At 35.7% G+C, this 19,099-nt stretch overlaps 3 protein-coding genes across 5 annotated transcripts; 1 reads left to right on the plus strand and 2 right to left on the minus strand.

Annotated features, from left to right (window-relative positions):
- The first annotated feature begins 1,828 nt into the window (after nucleotides 1-1,828).
- LOC111806473 (ferredoxin) lies at nucleotides 1,829-2,494 on the plus strand. The gene has a single exon (XM_023691813.2). The coding sequence runs from the start codon at nucleotides 1,876-1,878 to the stop codon at nucleotides 2,332-2,334; it is 459 nt and encodes a 152-aa protein (XP_023547581.1). The 5' UTR covers nucleotides 1,829-1,875; the 3' UTR covers nucleotides 2,335-2,494.
- On the minus strand, nucleotides 2,407-9,679 carry MLO4 (Seven transmembrane MLO family protein). 3 transcript variants are annotated; one of them, XM_023672815.2, is made up of 16 exons: nucleotides 9,086-9,679; nucleotides 8,352-8,409; nucleotides 7,916-8,139; nucleotides 7,709-7,825; nucleotides 7,147-7,207; nucleotides 6,881-6,972; nucleotides 6,308-6,382; nucleotides 5,792-5,877; nucleotides 5,665-5,714; nucleotides 5,521-5,561; nucleotides 5,261-5,434; nucleotides 5,131-5,166; nucleotides 4,937-5,004; nucleotides 4,489-4,549; nucleotides 3,932-4,377; nucleotides 2,407-3,483 (listed from the first exon to the last, which is right to left on the minus strand). In XM_023672815.2, the coding sequence occupies exons 1-15, from the start codon at nucleotides 9,203-9,205 to the stop codon at nucleotides 3,955-3,957; spliced, it is 1,686 nt and encodes a 561-aa protein (XP_023528583.2). In that variant the 5' UTR covers nucleotides 9,206-9,679; the 3' UTR covers nucleotides 2,407-3,483; nucleotides 3,932-3,954. The 3 variants fall into 3 exon arrangements, with proteins under 3 accessions (XP_023528583.2, XP_023528591.2, XP_023528599.2); XM_023672823.2 differs by having other exon boundaries at nucleotides 3,475-3,612; XM_023672831.2 differs by lacking the exon at nucleotides 2,407-3,483 and having other exon boundaries at nucleotides 3,667-4,377; nucleotides 7,916-8,090; nucleotides 9,086-9,166.
- A 1,857-nt stretch (nucleotides 9,680-11,536) lies between these two features.
- On the minus strand, nucleotides 11,537-15,954 carry LOC111797516 (cucumisin-like). The gene is made up of 10 exons (XM_023680536.2): nucleotides 15,854-15,954; nucleotides 15,682-15,770; nucleotides 15,509-15,603; nucleotides 14,674-14,920; nucleotides 14,065-14,578; nucleotides 13,871-13,974; nucleotides 13,270-13,491; nucleotides 13,076-13,187; nucleotides 12,777-12,990; nucleotides 11,537-12,277 (listed from the first exon to the last, which is right to left on the minus strand). The coding sequence occupies exons 1-10, from the start codon at nucleotides 15,950-15,952 to the stop codon at nucleotides 11,745-11,747; spliced, it is 2,229 nt and encodes a 742-aa protein (XP_023536304.2). The 5' UTR covers nucleotides 15,953-15,954; the 3' UTR covers nucleotides 11,537-11,744.
- Between the last annotated feature and the right edge of the window lie 3,145 nt (nucleotides 15,955-19,099).

Genomic DNA, 19,099 nt, shown 5'->3' on the forward strand with positions numbered 1-19,099 from the left:
GCACTGAGTCCTGGAGGGGAGTAAATTTGGTGGCGGTCCCACATCGATTGGAAGAAGGAAAGAGTGCCAGCGATGATGCTGGACCGGGGGTGGATTGTGATGTCCCACCTTGGTTGGGGAGGAGAACAAAAAGACAATATCATCGCTGGACCCTGAAGGGAGTGGATTGTGATGTCCGACAATATCATCGTTGGACCCTGAAGGGGGTGGATTGTGATGTCCCACCTTGGTTGGGCCGTAATGGATGTTACATTACATAAAAGTCATATTTTATTGGAACGAAAAAAATCCAGTGAGAGAGGGTTGTGTGGGTCGTGTGGCTGCCACAGCCTCTCGTACCATGGTCCCCAAGGCTGATGATGTAGAGATAACATTACCTGTGGCCTCTGATTTCAGGACCCATTTTTAAGCCACGCAATGTCATTTCCATTGGCTATGATGGCTATAGCCTCTCATTTCATGATCCATTGTTTAGCCTGCTGTAGCCATTCCATCTCTTCCACCTCCTTTCTGCTTGGAGATTTGTGGCAACGGTAGACTAGCAGAATGGCTAGCACCACAGCAATTTCCAGCACCCACCATGATTAACACCTCCTTATTCTGGCTGCAGCAGCCTACGGTTAGTATCGAACTTCGGCCATGGTCTGTTCGGGCTGATGGTTGGTAGCTGTGGTGGGTGAGTGAGTGATAGCCATGGCAGAGTACAATGTGAAGCTGATCACACCAGATGGATCAGTCAGATGGCAGCTACCTTGAAGAGACGAACAGGCTACATAATGTCGATCACCAAAGCGCACGCATCGTTGATATATGTTAACGAATTTTTCAACTTTTCGTACATTTTTAAGTTGTCATATTAGTATTTTTTTTTTCTTCTTCTTCTTCAGTTTATGCTAGATTTGCTATTATTTTGAGGCAAGTATGAATTCACTCGTATTCAAATTTACCATAATAAGTCAATAAAAAACACTTCGTATAAGCAAACTCAATACCATTCCAAATATGAGTATGTTTTACTTTTTTTTATTTCCTAAAATAGTTCAGTGGGCTGCACTGTGTTAAATGCTATAATAAAATTTTAACAAGACTTGAACGTATTCAATTTCATTCTCAATTTTAACGGGTATATAAAAAATAAAGAGTATCAAATAATTTAAGTAATGAACATAAAATTAAAAATTTGAAAATTTATTAGACAAAGTTTAAATTTTTTTTAAATTTCAAGATGAAGTAGGTAAAATTTGTTAAATATTTTAAAACTCAATGACCAAATAGACGAGGGAGATTTAATCTCGTTTTTTTCACCAATACTAATAGCTTTTCTTTCAAACATTTTAAAAACGAAATCTCCAATAGGACGTGAGATACTACCAACATGGAAAAAAGAGAAACTCGTAGAGTTTTATTAAAGACCACCTTGTATACGAGTCACACATAGAACTTGTATACATTGTACACGAGTTTTGTGGCACCACCTAACAGATTATGCTACGTGTTATGCCATTTCATAAAAGTTGTGTAAATGATACATAATTTACCTTAAACCGCAGCAATTGAACGTAATTCACTTAATTACTCATATGCACGGGACAAGATTAGCTTTAACCGTGGTTCATGTATACGACTTACTTTTTTACCGTACTTTCTTCGAAGTATTCAATATTTATTTTTATTTATTTAAATTACATTATTTGTTGAAGAAATCCGGATAAGAATCCAAACCCTTACCATTCATTGGCAAAAGATAAGACGTTGAGCCATAGCCACATCCTCGAATTTCAGTCTCCACATTAAGGCCACACGCCCAACATCATCCTCTTTAAAAAACCCCCCCACAACCTCTCAATCCCATTTCATCTCCACACAATACAAATCATGGGCAGCACCACCGCACTCACCGCCCCAATTCCGGTCACCTCCTTCCTCCGGCGGCAGCAGCCGGTGACCGGGGTAAGCCTGAGGCCATTTCCCAACGTGGGTCAGTCTCTGTTTGGGCTGAAACTCGGCAGCAGCCGCGGTGGAAGCATGACAGTGATGGCATACAAGGTGAAGCTGATTACACCAGAGGGAGAGAAAGAGATTGAATGCAGCGGCGATGATTACATTCTTGATGCGGCGGAGGAAAGCGGCGTTGATCTGCCGTACTCTTGCAGAGCAGGGGCGTGTTCTTCGTGCATTGGGAAGCTGAAATCAGGGAAAGTGGATCAATCTGATAACAGCTTTCTTGATGATCAACAAATGGAAGATGGGTGGGTTCTGACTTGTGTTGCAAGGCCTGAATCTGATATTGTAATTGAGACACACAAGGAGGAGGTCTTTGCTGATTCTGCCTAATTTTTTTGTTTTCATCTTGTTGTTCATCAGTCATTTAAGGTGTGGTGGTGAGAGTAAGCAAAATGGATACTGTTTTTACCTTTGAACTTGATTTGATATTATCTCTCTGTTTAATGTTTGTATGTCTTTGTTTATCAATGGTTTAATCTGATTTTGTTGACTTGGATTCTGTTCATCTGTTGTTTGAGCTCTTCATTTTCGTTTCTTTTTGGCATCTAAGATGTTGTTGAAGCAAAGTTTTCGGTGATACAATCTCTTAGCTTAATATACTCAAAATATTGTTCTTGTTCATCAGTTCATGTAGGTTCATTTTCGTTACTTTTAGCTTAAGTGGTTGAATGTTGCTTAATTAAGTGGTTGAATGTTGGGTTTCTTGGTTATGTGTTAGTACTCCTCCTAGCTATGGATTTTTCTAAGTTAATCGGAACGTTTTTCAAAAATTCAATATACGAAAACTCGACTTATAAGAACGAGTAAAGCGGAGAACTAAAATATACTAAAACTTTGCTCAATAATACCATTCTATCGCGTAAATCTTGGTGAGTAGATTGATGTGTTATCTTTAAAACTTAACATGTTTAATATAAGTTTGATATGGTGTTTTAGATCATAAAAACGTCAAAATTATGTGTATATACATATATGCTAATGATGAGTAGGGAGTTATCAATAAAAGATGAATCTCATGAAATTATGTCTATCATCAAACGTTTTTCTATTAGTGGAACAAAAAATTTCGAGTGTACTTTCATCGAGTAATAAGTATTTGTGGAATTCACTTATTTATTAAATTTAACGTCATAAACTTACCTTAGATAGAGTATCGTGGTGGTGGATTTCTTGTTTCATATGTAGACAAGTGTAATCACCAACTATTTGTCATACTTGCCAATCAATTCACCCTTTTCAAAACCATAGCTATCATTGGTCATTGAAAGATAAGGTTAGCCATAGCCAAAGCCACATGCTCTGATTTCACTCTCCAAATTAAAGCCACACAGCCATTATCTCACTTTCACCATACCCTCAGCCATTCCAAGTAGCAAAATGGCCGGCACCACCATTGTAGTTTTCAGCCCCATCACCGACACTTCCTTCCTCAGGCGATCACTGAGGACGGTGTCGAACGTGGGCGTGCACCTGTTCAGGCTGCAGAGGGGCAGCAAATGATGGTGTTTTTAGCTTAATGATTCAAGTGTATCATTAAAGCTAGGTGTTGTATGTGGGATTTCAACTTATTTGTGCTTGTTCATCAGTCATTTGGGACCCTTCAAGCATCTAAGAAGTGAAAGTAAACCAATCATACTATTGAAATGGGTTACTTTCTCTCTCTCTCTCTCAGTGTTTTGTATGTTGGGTTTCTAGGCAGTAATATTCAGAACACATAACAGCATTTGAGGGAAGAAAAAGAAATGAAAAACCATACGAGAACATCAGGGCATCAATAATTACTGATTCTTTTTTTTTTTTTTTTTCTAATGGTTAAGTTTGATGGTCACCATCATGTCACTAGTGATTTCTTCCTATCTTGATGTACAAATGAAACTGAAGTACCTTTTTTTTCATGAGGTATAAAAGATTGGTTGAGATCGCTTACCGAATCATTCGAGCCAAATGTGTTCATGTCCTTTGGAACAAGTCGAAAAGTGAGTCAACCTTGCTATCTTCTCCACCTTCTGTATTATTTTCATGGCCATTCGCAGGAGCATGAGAAACACTTGCAGATTGTGATAGATAATCCGCCATGGTGGGGGGAAGTTCATGCATCCGTAAGCTTGAAGACTCAATAATGGCCTCCAGTTGTGTAGAAGATTGTATCGTCACCTGATTCAATGTGTCGAAAGATGTGCTCCTTGACAACGTACCCGACGCAACGGTTATTTCATCTCGCTCATCAACCAATGATTCAAGTGAACATATTGATCTTGTAGTGACAGAGTGTACAGAGTCACGTTTGGACCTCTCCTTTACTCTCTTGCACCAACTATGCAGTGACTCTCTCACACTCTCGGCCACCAATGCTTTCTTACACTTGGATCCCATCTGAAGATTTTCAGAAAATTATTGCAAAATCTAGAAAAATCAACCTTTTAAATCCACAAAATCCATTTGAATTAATATACACTATTTTATTGTAGAAAGAGTTGGACAAACCTGTGTAACAATTACATTAAGTGGCACTGTGCTGTAGCTGCACCAAAACTGAACAAGAACACTGCACAGAGAAGGGATCTAATAAATTGATGAATATACAGATTGCAAGACTAGATAGATAATCAAATTGGAAGCTAAGAGCACTGCTGAAAAGCATAATAGATTAAATACCCGAATTTATCAACTTTTTTGGGTTTTATGTATTAATAGGGATGTTTGGGAATTTAGTCCTGTTTTTTTATTTTATTAGGAAAAAAAATTAGTGAATACATGTTTGGAAAATCAATTTCAGTTACCTAATAATATCAATAATCACAACTGTAAAAAACAGTTGGACAGAACAAATAACCTAACATCCCAATATCATATCTAAATGACACAGGAAACAGTAGAAGTGTAAACAACATACAATTTTTAATTTCTTAGTATAATTGGAGGGAAATTTTACCCAGAAGTCAACCGCGTGATTATCATAAAGTCGTTCTTCATGAAGCAAGATCTCTCCTTAAATCCCCACTGAAGTTAACAAATGTCCAACTCTCATTAATTACCCATTATTGGAAAGGAAATAATCAAAACACTTTTTTGTGGCAAATGTGAGCGAAGAAACATTTAAGTGGTTGTGTTTGGACATTTTCTTACCAAGGACCAGATAAATGTCGCCATCTCAAATGCGTTCTGTGAGTACGAGTCATAAACAAAGAAACAGCATCAATAATTTATCAAGAAAGAGTGATGATCTAATTATATGAAAATCTGACGTGTGCTGGACCTGAAAAATGATGAACTGTATTAGCCGTAGTAATATCTCAGGCTTTCCAAACCAAAACAGATCATCTCTTGGCTTTATTTGAGTCCCAATTGCTGCTGGACCTGTTTGTGCCAGAATTTCAAGTGCCAAAGAGGAGACTACATGTTGAAGTTTTGTCCCAACCAGCATAACAAGCTTTGTGCCAAAACAATCAAGGGCAAATTTATCAGTTCTAGAACAATTTATATTATTGGTTAAAAAATTATAACGAGTATACTTACAGCAGCCGGAATGAAAGAAAGCCAAAAGTAGATATTTAAACCTGTTGTATAGAGACAACTTTAAGCAACCAGAAAATAAAGGAAGAAATAAGACATTTACGGTGTCTTTATACTTTATAATATCATTCTGGCATGAAACGTTACCGTGAATGTTAACGAAGATGCAAAGAATGGCGTAGCCCCATAGTGGGTAGCTGCATGATACATAACTAAATTCAGCCATCTTATTTCCTACCGATGAAACTGATTTATTTCATAAAAAACTGCATACCTAATTCCAAGGATTCCATGGAACTCGTCTTCCATGCTCCGAACCATGTACTTGTGGAAGTCATAAGAAATTGGTAGTTTGTGCTTCTGGGTGTTATTAGAGAAGGATGTAAAAATGACAAATATTGAAGCAGATAACTTAATTCTATAAATTGTGTTGTCCTTAAATCGCCTATTCACATATTTCATTATAAAGTTGATACAGGTGGCTCAGAATAAAATTTGAAACTTCTATGTCTACCTGTTATATTAATTTCTTATTTTATCATCTAAATAAAGTTGGACTCGATCGACTATGGTACTGTAAGACATCTAGATCCTTAGCTGAAAAGGAGCAATTCTTTTCTTTTCACTTCACAAAAACTAGATACCATATGCTTTTGGTTTCGCATTGCATGAACAACAAAGCTGCAGTTTCTACATAAGTTTTTTTTTTTTTTTTTCTCCAATATATGTAGTGGCTATTATAGGCATTCCTACTAGCTGATGGAAAAAGGAATGAATCCCGAATACTCACTGTAATGAATCCCAAGCGGAGGGCCAAGTAGTCTGATTTCCTTATCGAACTCTTGAACTGACGTAGAAAACAAAGCTGCATTGAAAACCATCCTTAGTTGATTCATTGCTAGCATAGAATAAGAAAGTCATCCAATGAGTTAAGAAATTCAAAACTGCAAATTGCTGAATTCATTAATTGACCTGGATTGAAATTGGGGAACTCTTACTGTATCATCAGTTCATTTCATCTTCTGAAGTTTTGATTATCTTGATATTATTCAAAAAGTGTGTTTTCTTTAAAAAAAAAAACGTCAAATTTTTTTTCCTTAGTTACCAAAAATTTGCCGACTTCTCTCAGTTCACAAGCATAAGATTAGAGAATGCTAATTAATCCTTCAATATTTAGTACTAAAAAGCGCATATATAGTTTTTGCTTTCTTCTAAGATCCAGTGAAAAGCCAACCCATCGTTCACGTATAACGTTTGAGTTACAGTCAGAATCCTACAAGCACGACACTATCCTATCTAGGGGACAGCATCGTAGCAGAAACATGCAAAAAGTAAGCATTATTTAAAAGAAATAGGAAAATACCATCCATATGAGAATAGGATTCCTGCTCCATGGATGAGATGTGTGATGGAATACAAATGTCGTTTGCCGCCTCATCACCTTATATTTTTTAGCTAGAACCAAAGGAATGCGACAATAGGTGAGAAATAAAAAGGTTCTGAAGAAAAAAAATATTAAAGAATGGGTCTGAACTAGACGATTGGACTGATTAAAAACTTAACAGAACACTCAAGTATGATTCAATACCAAGAGGAACGTATTTCTCCTTTTGTCCTAGATTGGTATACCTGGCCAATTTTCTTCAGCAGATAATCTAATCTGATTTTCCCATTTCTTCCAACTGTAAATCTACAACAAAGAGGAGCATAGAAATTTAGTAAAGCTAGCAATTGACTTTGAGGTAATAGTAACAAAGAGGATCTGCATCAATGCATCCAAATGACATCATTTTGTTCAGGGCATACATAAAAGCGTAAATATATCCTAACATGTGTTCATGACCCTGTAATATGAATTTATCACTAAATTGATGCTGAAAACCCCTACTGAGCTCTGTGTTAGTTTTTGAACTCACAAGTGAGAAAGAAATGTTAAGAATAAGAATATATGTACAGGAATAAATACTCTTATCTATTAACTTTATGCTTTTAACTTAGTGGTGATTTAATATATTTTGAAAGGTAAGGTTACATTGAAAAAGGATCTCCATCTGCTGTTATGTTGAAATCATATGATTGTACATCCTTGCTGTGAAAATGCAAGATTAGACTCTCTCCTTATTTTTGTTCTACGTTTTAAATCTCTAGTAGTCTTGTGAATCAGAACGTAAATTTAGAATAAAGTTTGTACCTTACTCATTGCCAGACCAACTGCCAGACAACTATAAAGAACATGCGTGATCCCAAGAACGAATAAGAAGCGATGGAGTTGTTCGAGTCCCTCATATGAAACAAAAGGCTCGCGACCCTGAAATCAACAGCTAGAATTTCTTTAGCCTTTTTTCTCTATTTTTTTTCCAAGCATGAAAGAAAAAGATGGAACTAGATGCTCATTTACCTCGCCACATTGATGAGGGAGAGCACTTAATCCTCTTCGCCGAATGCCAATTTCATTAGAAGATAAAAGAGAACTTTCAACCATAACGTGTTCATTGGTGGCATAATCTTCTTCCGAACAAATGTAGAATCTACTGGTGAAAAGGGATGAGTTCACACAAATTTCGGAGATCCACCTTGCACATTGTGCCAGCATCAAAGATATTAGTCCAAGCAGCATCAGCTCTACCAAGATGGGAAACAAAATTCAAAACGGAAAGATGCAAAACTATAAACTCGGTGGCATTCGAATCTATAATGAGAGATGCTTAGGGTGTGCTCTCATGATTTTTGGAATAGATAAAAATTATTTTAGTCTGTTAAAAGCACATTTAACAGACTTCATGGTGCTTTTGTTACATAATCACCAGCAAAGGCAGCAATGTATTTTCGGCTACCTTCCTTGATCTTCTCCAGAGAAGCAAACAGAGCCTTTCTCTTTGTCTTCTTCAACCACTGCACAGAAAATGCCTCCATCAAGACAATTTAGTCATCTTTCTTCTTGTCACTGACAGTCATTTTCTATAATTTCATACACTTTTAAAAAAGAATAAAAGATTTCATTTTTGTCTTTCCCCAAATTCTCACTCACATGAGCTTAGTGTAGTAGTATGCCAACCTTAATTCTCCATAAATCATGTCAACTAGATACACACATATACATACATACAGTTCTTCCTCATCTGAGAAAACTCTTTCATCTTATCACATGTGTTATATTTTTTTCGTAAGTGTTCGGGATAATCAATATTTCCATTGTATTGCAAAGATATAGACAATATACAAAAATGTCAACGAAATATCACTTGAAAGAACTTGAATTGATTGTAAAAATGCCTGTTCATTCATTCAAATACTTGTCATGGATTTCCTCATCTTCATACTTTTTTTTTTTTCTTTCAAAATACTCATTTGCATTGATACTTGGTAGAACATTTTCAAAATTTGAGAAGGTCAATGTTTAAATCCTTGCTAGTCCCTCAGCCACCAAACAAAAGGCCAGCAAAATGCTTTCCTTATACCATCCCTTCCCACATTTGTAAGAAACGAAAAATCAGTCAACTAGTGTTCCTTACGCAAATTAAAAAAAAGAAAAGCAACCAAACTAAACAGAGCATCACTTTCACCATACCTTTCCAAATCTATAGATTGCCCGCTCCACCACAAAGCAGACGAAGACCATGACAGTAACCACAGAAGCAACCGAGTAGGTCGGCGTCTCGGCCAGTGACCTTCCTTCTTGGAACTCCATTATCACTCACCTGGAAGAAAGCTTCGCAAAAAGTAAACCAAAACCAAATACCTTGCTAGCGATACAAAATAAAAAAAAAAAAAAATCTCGAGAGAATGAAGAGCCAGTGAAGACGAAAGATCCAGGAAAGTTGGCGGTGGAAGGGAAGTAGAGAGAGGAGAGCATCTTTAGTGGAAATATCCCAGGATCTTCCATGTTGTTTGCTTCTTCAACATGTGCCATGAACTACTATTCAATACTATAATATTATAGATTGTCTTTCTTCCTTCCTTCCTTCCTTCGTTTCTCTGATTCCGATCTGCGCTTGCAGCTCGTAAATTCGTAAATAATGAATTTACCTGTGGCTGCGTGTAGCTCTGCATCGACATTGCCGCCATTTTTGATTCGCTCCAGCCACAGAGCTCGATGGCGCTCACATGGCTGAACAATGGACGTGGAAGAACTCGAGTCCAATTTTGTGTGAATAATTCTTACAATTTTGAATTTTTTTTAGTAAAGAAAAATGTAGTGGGAAATGGGAATTTACGTGACTTTCACGTGCTGCTAACCCGTTTAAATATTTATTTTAATCAATATTAATGAAATATAATTCAATTAAAAATCATTAGTTATTTACTTCATAATTATAAAATTAAAATATATGTATAAAGTATATAAAAATAGAGTCGTTTGGATTTTCTTTCAGATTTTGAAATTTTTTAATTATTTTTTCTTTATATAATAAATAATTTTGAGACCAATTATTTCATTTTATAATTAACTATGCTCAAGTTGACTCCAAATTTTAATTTTGTAGGTAATAATTTTTTTAATTAAATTTGAGGATAACATCAATTATAAATTGTATTACTTAACACTCAAAATTACTAATTTTATCACTTAAAACTCTAAATTTCATAAATAAATTTAGGGAGTGTTAAAATGATTCGAGAACCCGACTAAATTAGTTTACCGAACCCAAATCATAAGTTGGATTAGATTATTTTTTTTGTTGGGTTTAATTTTTTTAAATATTAAAAATCTGAGTTGGTTTGTGGGCTGATACTTTTATTCTACCTTATTTTTTTAGATTATTATAAAATTTAAGACTATTTAAGGTTTGTAACTAGTTATTAATATTATTAATATATAAATTTTTTTAAAAAAATAATTAAAAAAACAACTGAGCAACTGGATTGTAAACCATATTTGAATGGTTCGATTCCATGTACACCACTAGATATAAGCAGTCAATAAAATATTTTCCTTTTTTTTTTTTTTCAAAAATGTCTAATAAGATCTTATTAGACACACTATTTAATTTTATACTTATTAAATCAATAAAATTTTAAAAAATTTCGAATAGATTAAAGTTTAAAATTTTATTAGGTACACCAATTAAAAGCTAAAAAAAATGAGATATTTTCTCAAATTTAAAAAATCTAACCGACACAAACCCAACTTGGGCCCTAAACATTAGTATCTGGGTCCGCCAATGCCAGCACCTCATGCGCCAAACTGTGGGTGGCTACTGTTTGTACTGCATGCATGGCCAGCCTATAGGCGAAGGTGAGATGTCCGATGGTGAACCCACAACTAAGTGTATATCCTTTATGAACCTCCTGCTTTCTGGGAGATCCTCCTCGTCCTCCTCATCTCTGCATTATTAATTGTTAGGTGCCTTCCTTCTTCTCCCGACGTGTTTTCTTATATCATTTGCGACATGCTCACGTTAACTCTACTATGTTCGTTACTTGATGGTCTCAACATGGTCAGGTTACTTACGTCTCAAAATTATTCCCACAATTCAACATAGATCATTTTAACATAGTTTGTGATCATTTCCAGTCTCATTTCTTGGAGCCATGGTAACGCATTTTGTATTATAAGGGTAGTTTTAAACTATTTACGAAAGATGAACGGTTTGTTAAAATATCATCACTAGTCAATAGGGTCAAACCCAATAATTATAGGAGTTGTATATTCATTTTAATAAAACTGTTTAGGCATTTTAAGAATAAAAATAATTATATATTTTACAAAAATGATTTAGATATTTTAGGAATAGATTGTCTAGCATATCTTCCACCCTATCTACGTTCTCATCCGTACCGAACACAATAGTAGCAATAGTTTATACAGAGTGTCTTTTAATCATTTATTGATTTTAATAAAGAGTGAGGAAACCTTTGCACGCCTGTTACCTTCTGGAGGGCTAGAAGAGGTGCATTGAATCACTACTATTTGACTCGGACCTGGCCTACGAGAGGTGCATCCCTGTTCTATAAAAATCGAGGCATTTCGAATGGTTTGTTGAAACGGAGAGCAGAATGAACAAGGTGTAGTTTGGAAGAAACGATCCGTTACCGAGCCGTATTATTGAGAATAACAAAATCAGACAAAGAGTTGTGTTGAACGAGATAATATTACAACTTTTGAAAGAACAGAATTGTGTTCAACACTGATACAGATGTATTAAACTTTTGAAATGTAGTTTTTTTTAAGCCAATTATAAATAAATAACATAACAAACACATAAAAACAATATAATTATAATAATTTAAGCTTTATCCACAACATATACGGTGATGGGGCTTCTCACATGGTGATGCCCATCGGTCCACAACAGAGCAGCAGAGACAATGGGTTGGTTGACACCGCCACGAACCGTCACGGTGAAGGACTTCTTCTGGCCAATGGCGTTGAAGGAAAGAACCGGAGGGTTGACTGAGATGGTCAGGCCACGCGGGACGCCAAGGACCTTGGCTCTGTATGTGGCTACCTTTGACCCAACGTTTGTGACGGTTCTTCTGAAGAATTGGTTGATGGATTCTGATGGGGTGGAAGAAAGTGCGAAGGAAGGGTAGTTGAGGTCCCAAACTCGGCCGGAGTTGGCGCGAGTGCAGACGCTGTGGTCGCCGGAGAGACGGCGGACCATGGCGGTGGTGTACCCTTGACCACACAAGAACCTAACGTAGTCGCTTTCCTGTGCGTCGTACACCAACCCTGGGTTCACTGCTTTCACTGGGTTGATGTGGCCTGCGCCGTACGCGAACTCGGCTTGTGGGTTCAGCTTCGGGTTCAACGGAATAGCTGTACAAAGTGAACCGACCCGAGTTAAAAAAAAAAATTAATTTAAAAATATCTTTAAATTCTAGCTTTAAAAATATCCTTAAAACTTTTTAATATTTCAATAATACCTTTAATTCATATTTTATCAAAATACCCATTTAAAAAAATTAAAATTTTATTTAATTTTCATTAATACCCTTTAATATTTTCTAAATTTTTAAAAATATTAGTTAAAAAATACTGGTATCTTACATACAGATAAAACTTGAAAATTCTATGAACTTTTAAAATAATATTAATATCTTTAAATTTTTAGAAAGAAAATTAATTTTTTTTACAGTTAGATGATCGTGTAAATGGACGTTTTCTGTCCATATATTGATGGTAATAACTTTTTAATTTTTTTTTTAATAAAAGGTAAGGGTGTTAATGTAATCTTATTGATACGTTTGAAAGTTTATTTTATGGGTATTTTTATTAATACGAACCCTAAAAAAACATATGATTTTATTGTCGTTACCTGTTGTCATGAGAGCTGATTTGATGGCGGCAGGAGACCATGAAGGGTGGAATGTTTTGACATACACAGCAGCTGCAGTAGCATGTGGGCATGACATCGACGTCCCTGAAATTATATTGTAGAGCGTCGTCCTCGAATCTCTAACTCCGCTAGAGACCGACGCAATGGGTGACCAAGCTGCGAGAATTTCGACTCCTGGGGCAGTCAAATCAGGCTGCATGCATGCAAATTCACTAAAACTAAGCATCTTAACTAAACGATATACATTCAAATCTCGAACGACACTAAAAAGATTTAACCTTGAGAATGTCGTAGGTTTCGGGATTGGGTCCTCGGGAGGAAAAGGAAACTATTAAAGGAGCAGATGTATCGTTCACTGTGTTACTCTTGAAAATGGTTGCTGTTGGAAATCTATCGATTCACAAATCGAGTGGAGTTAATATTCGAACAAAGGGTATCGAGATCTTAAATTTATGAACATGTTGAAACGTACTTGTTTGAACCCATGTAGGTTTTGATGTTGTTACCGGCCACCGGACCGAGGTAGGAAGAAGGTAAGGGATAGGATCTTGCATTGTCTTTCACGCCAGCGTCATTCATAACAACGCCGACCGCACCACTGAAGGAAGCAAATGTTGAAGGAGACAATATGGAATCACAAAGAAGGATTTTTCCCCTCACCAAGTTGCGATCCACCGAGTTTCTCGAACAAAATCTGTTTCGAATAATGTAAGAAAAATGTTAGTAAAAGAAACCCTAAAATTAGAGACGTCTATGCAATAAGGTGTGATCTGTCCCAAACTGTTTTTGAGAAATCTTTGTTTAAACAAGAAATAGGGGAGAGAGCGGGAGTGAGATTTTTTCCCATCAGCTAAATGGGGCCAATGACGGTATTATATTCATTGTTTTTGTCCCCGCCCAACCCACCCCGAACACTTCATATGGGGAATCCAATCCCCACGAATTCTCTATAGGAAATTCCCACAAAAATAAATGAGAAATTTCACATGAACAAGGATTGAAATAGGAGGCAGGGACGGGGATCTATCCCCGCTCCACCCCATGGACATCTTTGGTCCCATTTAGTTAATTACCTCGAGCTCGAGCCAGTAAAGCCACCAGAAACATTGGGTGCATTTCCAGCATAAATTAGCGGATATTGTTTTCCTTTAAGATCAAACGTGTTAATGGTATATCCCTGCGTCCAAAATTTAAGTATGTTGGTGAGATATCATTTCAAATTAACGTTCGAAAGATCGATACTCGTACGATGAACAAAAGGTATCACCTGATAGACATTTTTGTTGCCAAGCTGCACTTTTGATACCAACTTTCTATCAATGGAGCTTGCAGCCACAGAAAGAGACCATGGAGAGAAATTCCTGATGGTGAAGTAGTCAGGGCCGTCGTTCCCGGCGGAGTTGGATGTCAATATCCCATGCTTCATGGAGTGGAAAGCTCCAATGGCAATTGAATCATTGAAGTAATACTTGGGCTTGTTCCCCCCAACCGATAGCGATATGATATCGACACCGTCCGCAATTGCGTCATCGAATGCTGCAAGAATATCGGCATCGTAGCACCCATCGGACCAACATATCTTATACACAGCAATGCGCGCAGACGGGACCCCTCCTCTAGCTGTGCCAAGCGCAAGACCATATAAACTTGCTTGGTTCACGAGACCACCGGCCACGGTCGATGCAGTGTGTGTCCCATGACCATCTGAATCTCTTGGACTTTTGATGTCTTCTGGAGGGAACGACTTGTCGCTACGGTATGCTCGAGCTCCAACGATTTTTCTAACAATTAGTCAAACCATTTGACCATTATTACTTTATAGAAATAGACAGTTTTCATTCCTATATTGACGATAAGAACTTTTTTTTAATGTTACCTGTTGCAGCGAAAGTTGGCAGAGGTTTGGCAAGCGCCCTTCCATTTGGCTGGTGGAGGGCCATAACCAACGTCGCTGAAGCTAGGAGACTCTGGCCAAATTCCACTGTCCAAAACTCCGACGACTATGTTGCTTTCGACTTGTTTTACGCGACGAACGTTTTTAGTAAAACCCATGAAATCCCACGATCTTGTCGTGTGAAGATGTTTCTTTCCATTTGGAAACACCGAGACAACACCCTCCTTAGCTGAAACATTCCAAATTATGGACTCAGTTTAGAACATAACCTTAAAATGCTAAACAGAAGAGCTAAATTATAAATGTTCGATCACTCGAAAAATTTGATCAACTTAACCTAAAATGTTCGGTTTTATTTAAATTACACTAAAACTAAATTAGATTGAACAGAAATTTATTATTAATTTAAAAAATACATTTTGCTTACAATACAATTATATATATATATTAATTTATTTATTTTTCTAATTATTTACGGACAACTCTCAAAATAATTTTAAATTATTTAGAAGATTATTTTTTAAAATATATATTGATATTAACAACAAATCTTAATTAAATATTTAAAAATAAATAAATAAATAAATGTTTTACGGATTAATATTTTACTTCTATTCAAAACAAAAATTTGAATAAATTACTTAAATAACGGGAACCAATAAAATTAAAAAATTTTATAATTGGGTTTATTATTTAACTCGGGTTATTTAGATTGAAAAAATTTACGGCTTGAACGAGGAGTTTAAAAATATCACAATTCAATCGACGAATACTCCGAAGCTACAAATTTAACGGGGTTTGAATAATCAATACGTACCCGAAATCTTTTGAGCTTCTTCTTCAGTGAGCTTCACGACGAATCCATTGAAACTTCTCTTGTAGCTATGGAGTAGCGCGTCGGGAGCGAATGTGCTAAGAACAAACAAATTTACAAAAATGAGTGCATATTTTGATAGAAATTGTGATAAAAATGAATGAAAGATTATGAACCTGCCAACCACTTCCTCCAACATTCTCATATGATGTGAAGGAGTGGAAGCTGAATCCTCAGGCTTGTTCCCCAAGTACACAATATAAACCTGCAAATTAGAGAGAAAAAAACGCTTTAAAATCTCGAACGTTGAACCCGATCGATCAGGAAACGGAGGTCGGTCGTTTATACCTTTCGGCCATCGTTGTCGGAAGAATCGAGGCTAGAAGCGAGCAGGCTACCCGAGAAGCTGATGAAGATAACCAGCTTGAAAATGAGAGAGGAAGACATGATGCTTGTTGTTCAAGAACATGAAGAGGAATTATGGGCTTTTTATACGAGAAAAAGTCGTATTCTTAGCCATTGAACATCCTGGGAATCATGTTCTAAAAGTCTTTGTTTGTTATTAAAATGATTTAATCTTGATGATTAAACAAATCAATTGGCAGCTTGACTCCGGGTCGCCCGCTCCGGTTTTAATCGTTTCGAAAATTTTCGTTTATTTTTGTGGGAATCGGAACGGAATTTCTATGAAGAATTTGTAGGGATAAGTTTTTGGGAGTCGAGTTGAATATGGGCTCGATCCCGTTTAGTCAACGGAGTGAAATCTCTTCTTAATTCGACCTAAGTTCAAATTCTAACCTTGAGCCCACTGCTAATAGATATTGTCCGTTTTGGCTCGTTAGATATCAACGTCAGCCTCGCAGTTTAAAAACACGTTGAGAAGTTTCCACACCCTTGAATATTTCGTTATCGTCTCCAACCAATATGGGATCTCACAATCCACCTCTTGGAGACCCAATGTCTTCATTAGCACATCGCTCAGTGGCTAACTCTAATACAATTTATAATAGCTCAAGTCCACTGCTAGCAGATATTATCTTATCTGTTTATTACATATCGTTGTCAATTTCACGATTTTACAATACGTCAGCTAAGGAGGGGTTTCCACACCCTTGTAAAGAATGTTTCGTTTTTCCCTCCAACCAATGTGGGATCTCACAATCCATCCCTTGGAGACCCAACGTCCTCGTTGGCACACTTGCCCAGTGACTAGCTCTAATACAATTTATAATAGCTCAAGTCCACCGCTAGCAGATATTATCCGTATATTACATATCAACTAGGGAGAGGTTTCCACACCCTTAAATGAATGTTACGTTCTCCTCTCCAACCAACGTGGGATCTCACATCTTCACCCGTTTGAAGCGGTTCTCAACGAGTTAAATGAACATCTCTACTTCTAAATTGTTCTTACGAATCGTTCAAACCCCGAACAATAACAAAAAAAAAAAAAAAAAAAACATGAAATAACAAGAAGCACGAAGATGCACGTTAGAGAAGTTTGGTTTTTTTTAAGATTTGGGGTTTGAATTGGTCGAAATATGCATCAAAGTTTAATAATATTGGCATGTGGATATCAACTTAGCAGCCTGGTTTCCGCGTTGATATCATCTTACCATTCCCTCTCCTTCTCTTTCTCAGCTTGACTTAACCCAATAGCTACCCAAAGTCATAGGATGAAGTTAACAATTCCTTTCACATTACAACTTTAATACTTTATTGTGTTTGACTATTTTAAATATAAACTAAACCCTAAACGCCTTCGTTCGTTCGTTCGTTCGATCGCTCTTAATACCGTTTACGAGCAAAATTCAACTTATTGATCAATCAAAATCCAACCCATTTAAAATAACACTTTAGTATAAGTTATAGTTAGCCCGTCGTGTGGACCTCCCGCTGAAGCCCGCTAGTTTTTTTTTTTTTTTCAATTTAGTCTCGAGTGTTTAAAAAGTTTCAAGATAGTCCTTTACGCTTCACGTTTTATAACAGATGTAACACCGTAAAATAATTTTACGACATTTTTGGAGGTGAAATTATTATTTTTTTTTTTTACCAAAATCTTTAAAATCTAGAGGTTGAATTAGAAACTTTTATATATATATATAAAAGAAATTTAAATTATGTGACATAACTAAAAAAACATATATTTATCCGAGAAAATATATTCTTGGATTACTCCGAACGTCTTATGTCTTATGTTATTAAGATTTTAATGACACCTAATTTTTATTTAATTACGTTTTAACTTATTTTGTAAGAAATAATCTTTAAATGATTTTCTTATACATTAAGGATAAAATGGAGAATTTTAAAATATTAAATATAATAATACTTGTTTTTTAATTAAATTTTCATTAATAATTTATTTACGAGAGTTTTATTAAATTATAATTTTAAAAATTATAGAGTAAATTTTAATTTTTTTATAAATAATAATTTTTCTCCCATGTAAGTTGACCTATATCTATATATGTGTTAATTAAATTACAAGTTTTTAAGGAATTTTTTTAATTGATTAATTAATTTTTAATAAACGAGTTTTTCGGAGTTGACCCTAATTTAATGCTTGAAATTTAGATTATTAAAACAAATCCATTTGTAATTAATTATTAATTGCCCATTTATCTCCTAATTAATATGACATCGGGCGGCCAGAAATATTCAATATATTTTAAAATCTACCTTAAAATACACTTTTTCACGTTTCTATTTTTTTATTATATTTTTTTAATTAAGAAAAACATGTTTTGATTTGGTAATCCTTACATTTTTTAAATCTTTTAATAATATTTCCTATAAACAAAAATTCCTGAATTTATTTAGAAAATAAATAATTATTATAAGAAAAGGTTAAATCCGGCATCGTCAAGGCTTCATTAGGTCATAGGTGTGTGAGGTACGCACACACATATGCTCGACTTGAGATGGGCTTTCGAGTCTTCTCGCCAGGCAACTTTTTTTATTTGGGCTCATCTTGCTCGAGGTCATGTATAATCCTCGTTTGACCTTTGGGTATGTATAATTATCCAAGTTTACTCATACACAGTAATTTCACACGCCCAAGTTGAGATTTGTAGTTTAGCTTTGTGTTATATGCACGACATAATCCATAGTAGGGTTTTAAATTTTAGCTTCAATCGCTAAATTTTTATTTTAAAATTAATCCACAATCAACAAATAAATTTTTTTAAAAAATGAATTCATTTTAAAATAACTAAAAAAACTCATTCAGTACATGTAAATTAACATGGGTCATTTTTTTATTGGGGTCGACCCGAGGGGAACCTTCGCCAAATGCACCAATGCACCACGACTCAACCACACATTATTATTTTAGTAAAACTTTAAGTCTTAACAATTACTGACATGGTGCTTAGCTTGGTGAGACCGAAACCAAGCTTATAAAGTTTTCCTAGTAATGTGCATGGTTGAGACATACCCCGATAGAATTTGGATCACTTCGACTGACCGTCATGGACAAGGACGAGGGACATATCAAGTTGTTGACCCTTGATTTGAATTAATTTGAACTCAAACGGGCGGGCTCGTGTCATAAAAATTTATGAATTTATTACAATTTTTTTAAAGTTCAGA

The sequence above is a fragment of the Cucurbita pepo genome, chromosome 1 (genome assembly GCF_057944985.1).
Source record: "Cucurbita pepo subsp. pepo isolate OVF chromosome 1, ASM5794498v1, whole genome shotgun sequence".
Taxonomy (NCBI): Eukaryota; Viridiplantae; Streptophyta; class Magnoliopsida; order Cucurbitales; family Cucurbitaceae; genus Cucurbita; species Cucurbita pepo.

Bases quoted from the DNA above. Each gene is read 5' to 3' on its own strand.
- LOC111797516 (XM_023680536.2), bottom strand. From the start codon at position 15,952: ATGTCTTCCTCTCTCATTTTCAAGCTGGTTATCTTCATCAGCTTCTCG. The intron at 13,975-14,064 runs GTGATACCTTTT...TTTTGGACGCAG, and splicing joins GCAACAAAAATGTCTATCAG to GGATATACCATTAACACGTT. The intron at 13,492-13,870 runs GTAATTAACTAA...TATTCGAAACAG, and splicing joins TTTACTGGCTCGAGCTCGAG to ATTTTGTTCGAGAAACTCGG.
- LOC111806473 (XM_023691813.2), top strand. From the start codon at position 1,876: ATGGGCAGCACCACCGCACTCACCGCCCCAATTCCGGTCACCTCCTTC.
- MLO4 (XM_023672815.2), bottom strand. From the start codon at position 9,205: ATGGAGTTCCAAGAAGGAAGGTCACTGGCCGAGACGCCGACCTACTCG. The intron at 6,973-7,146 runs GTATACCAATCT...CTTTGGTTCTAG, and splicing joins TGCTGAAGAAAATTGGCCAG to CTAAAAAATATAAGGTGATG. The intron at 4,378-4,488 runs GTTTGTCCAACT...GAAAATCTTCAG, and splicing joins TTAATGTAATTGTTACACAG to ATGGGATCCAAGTGTAAGAA.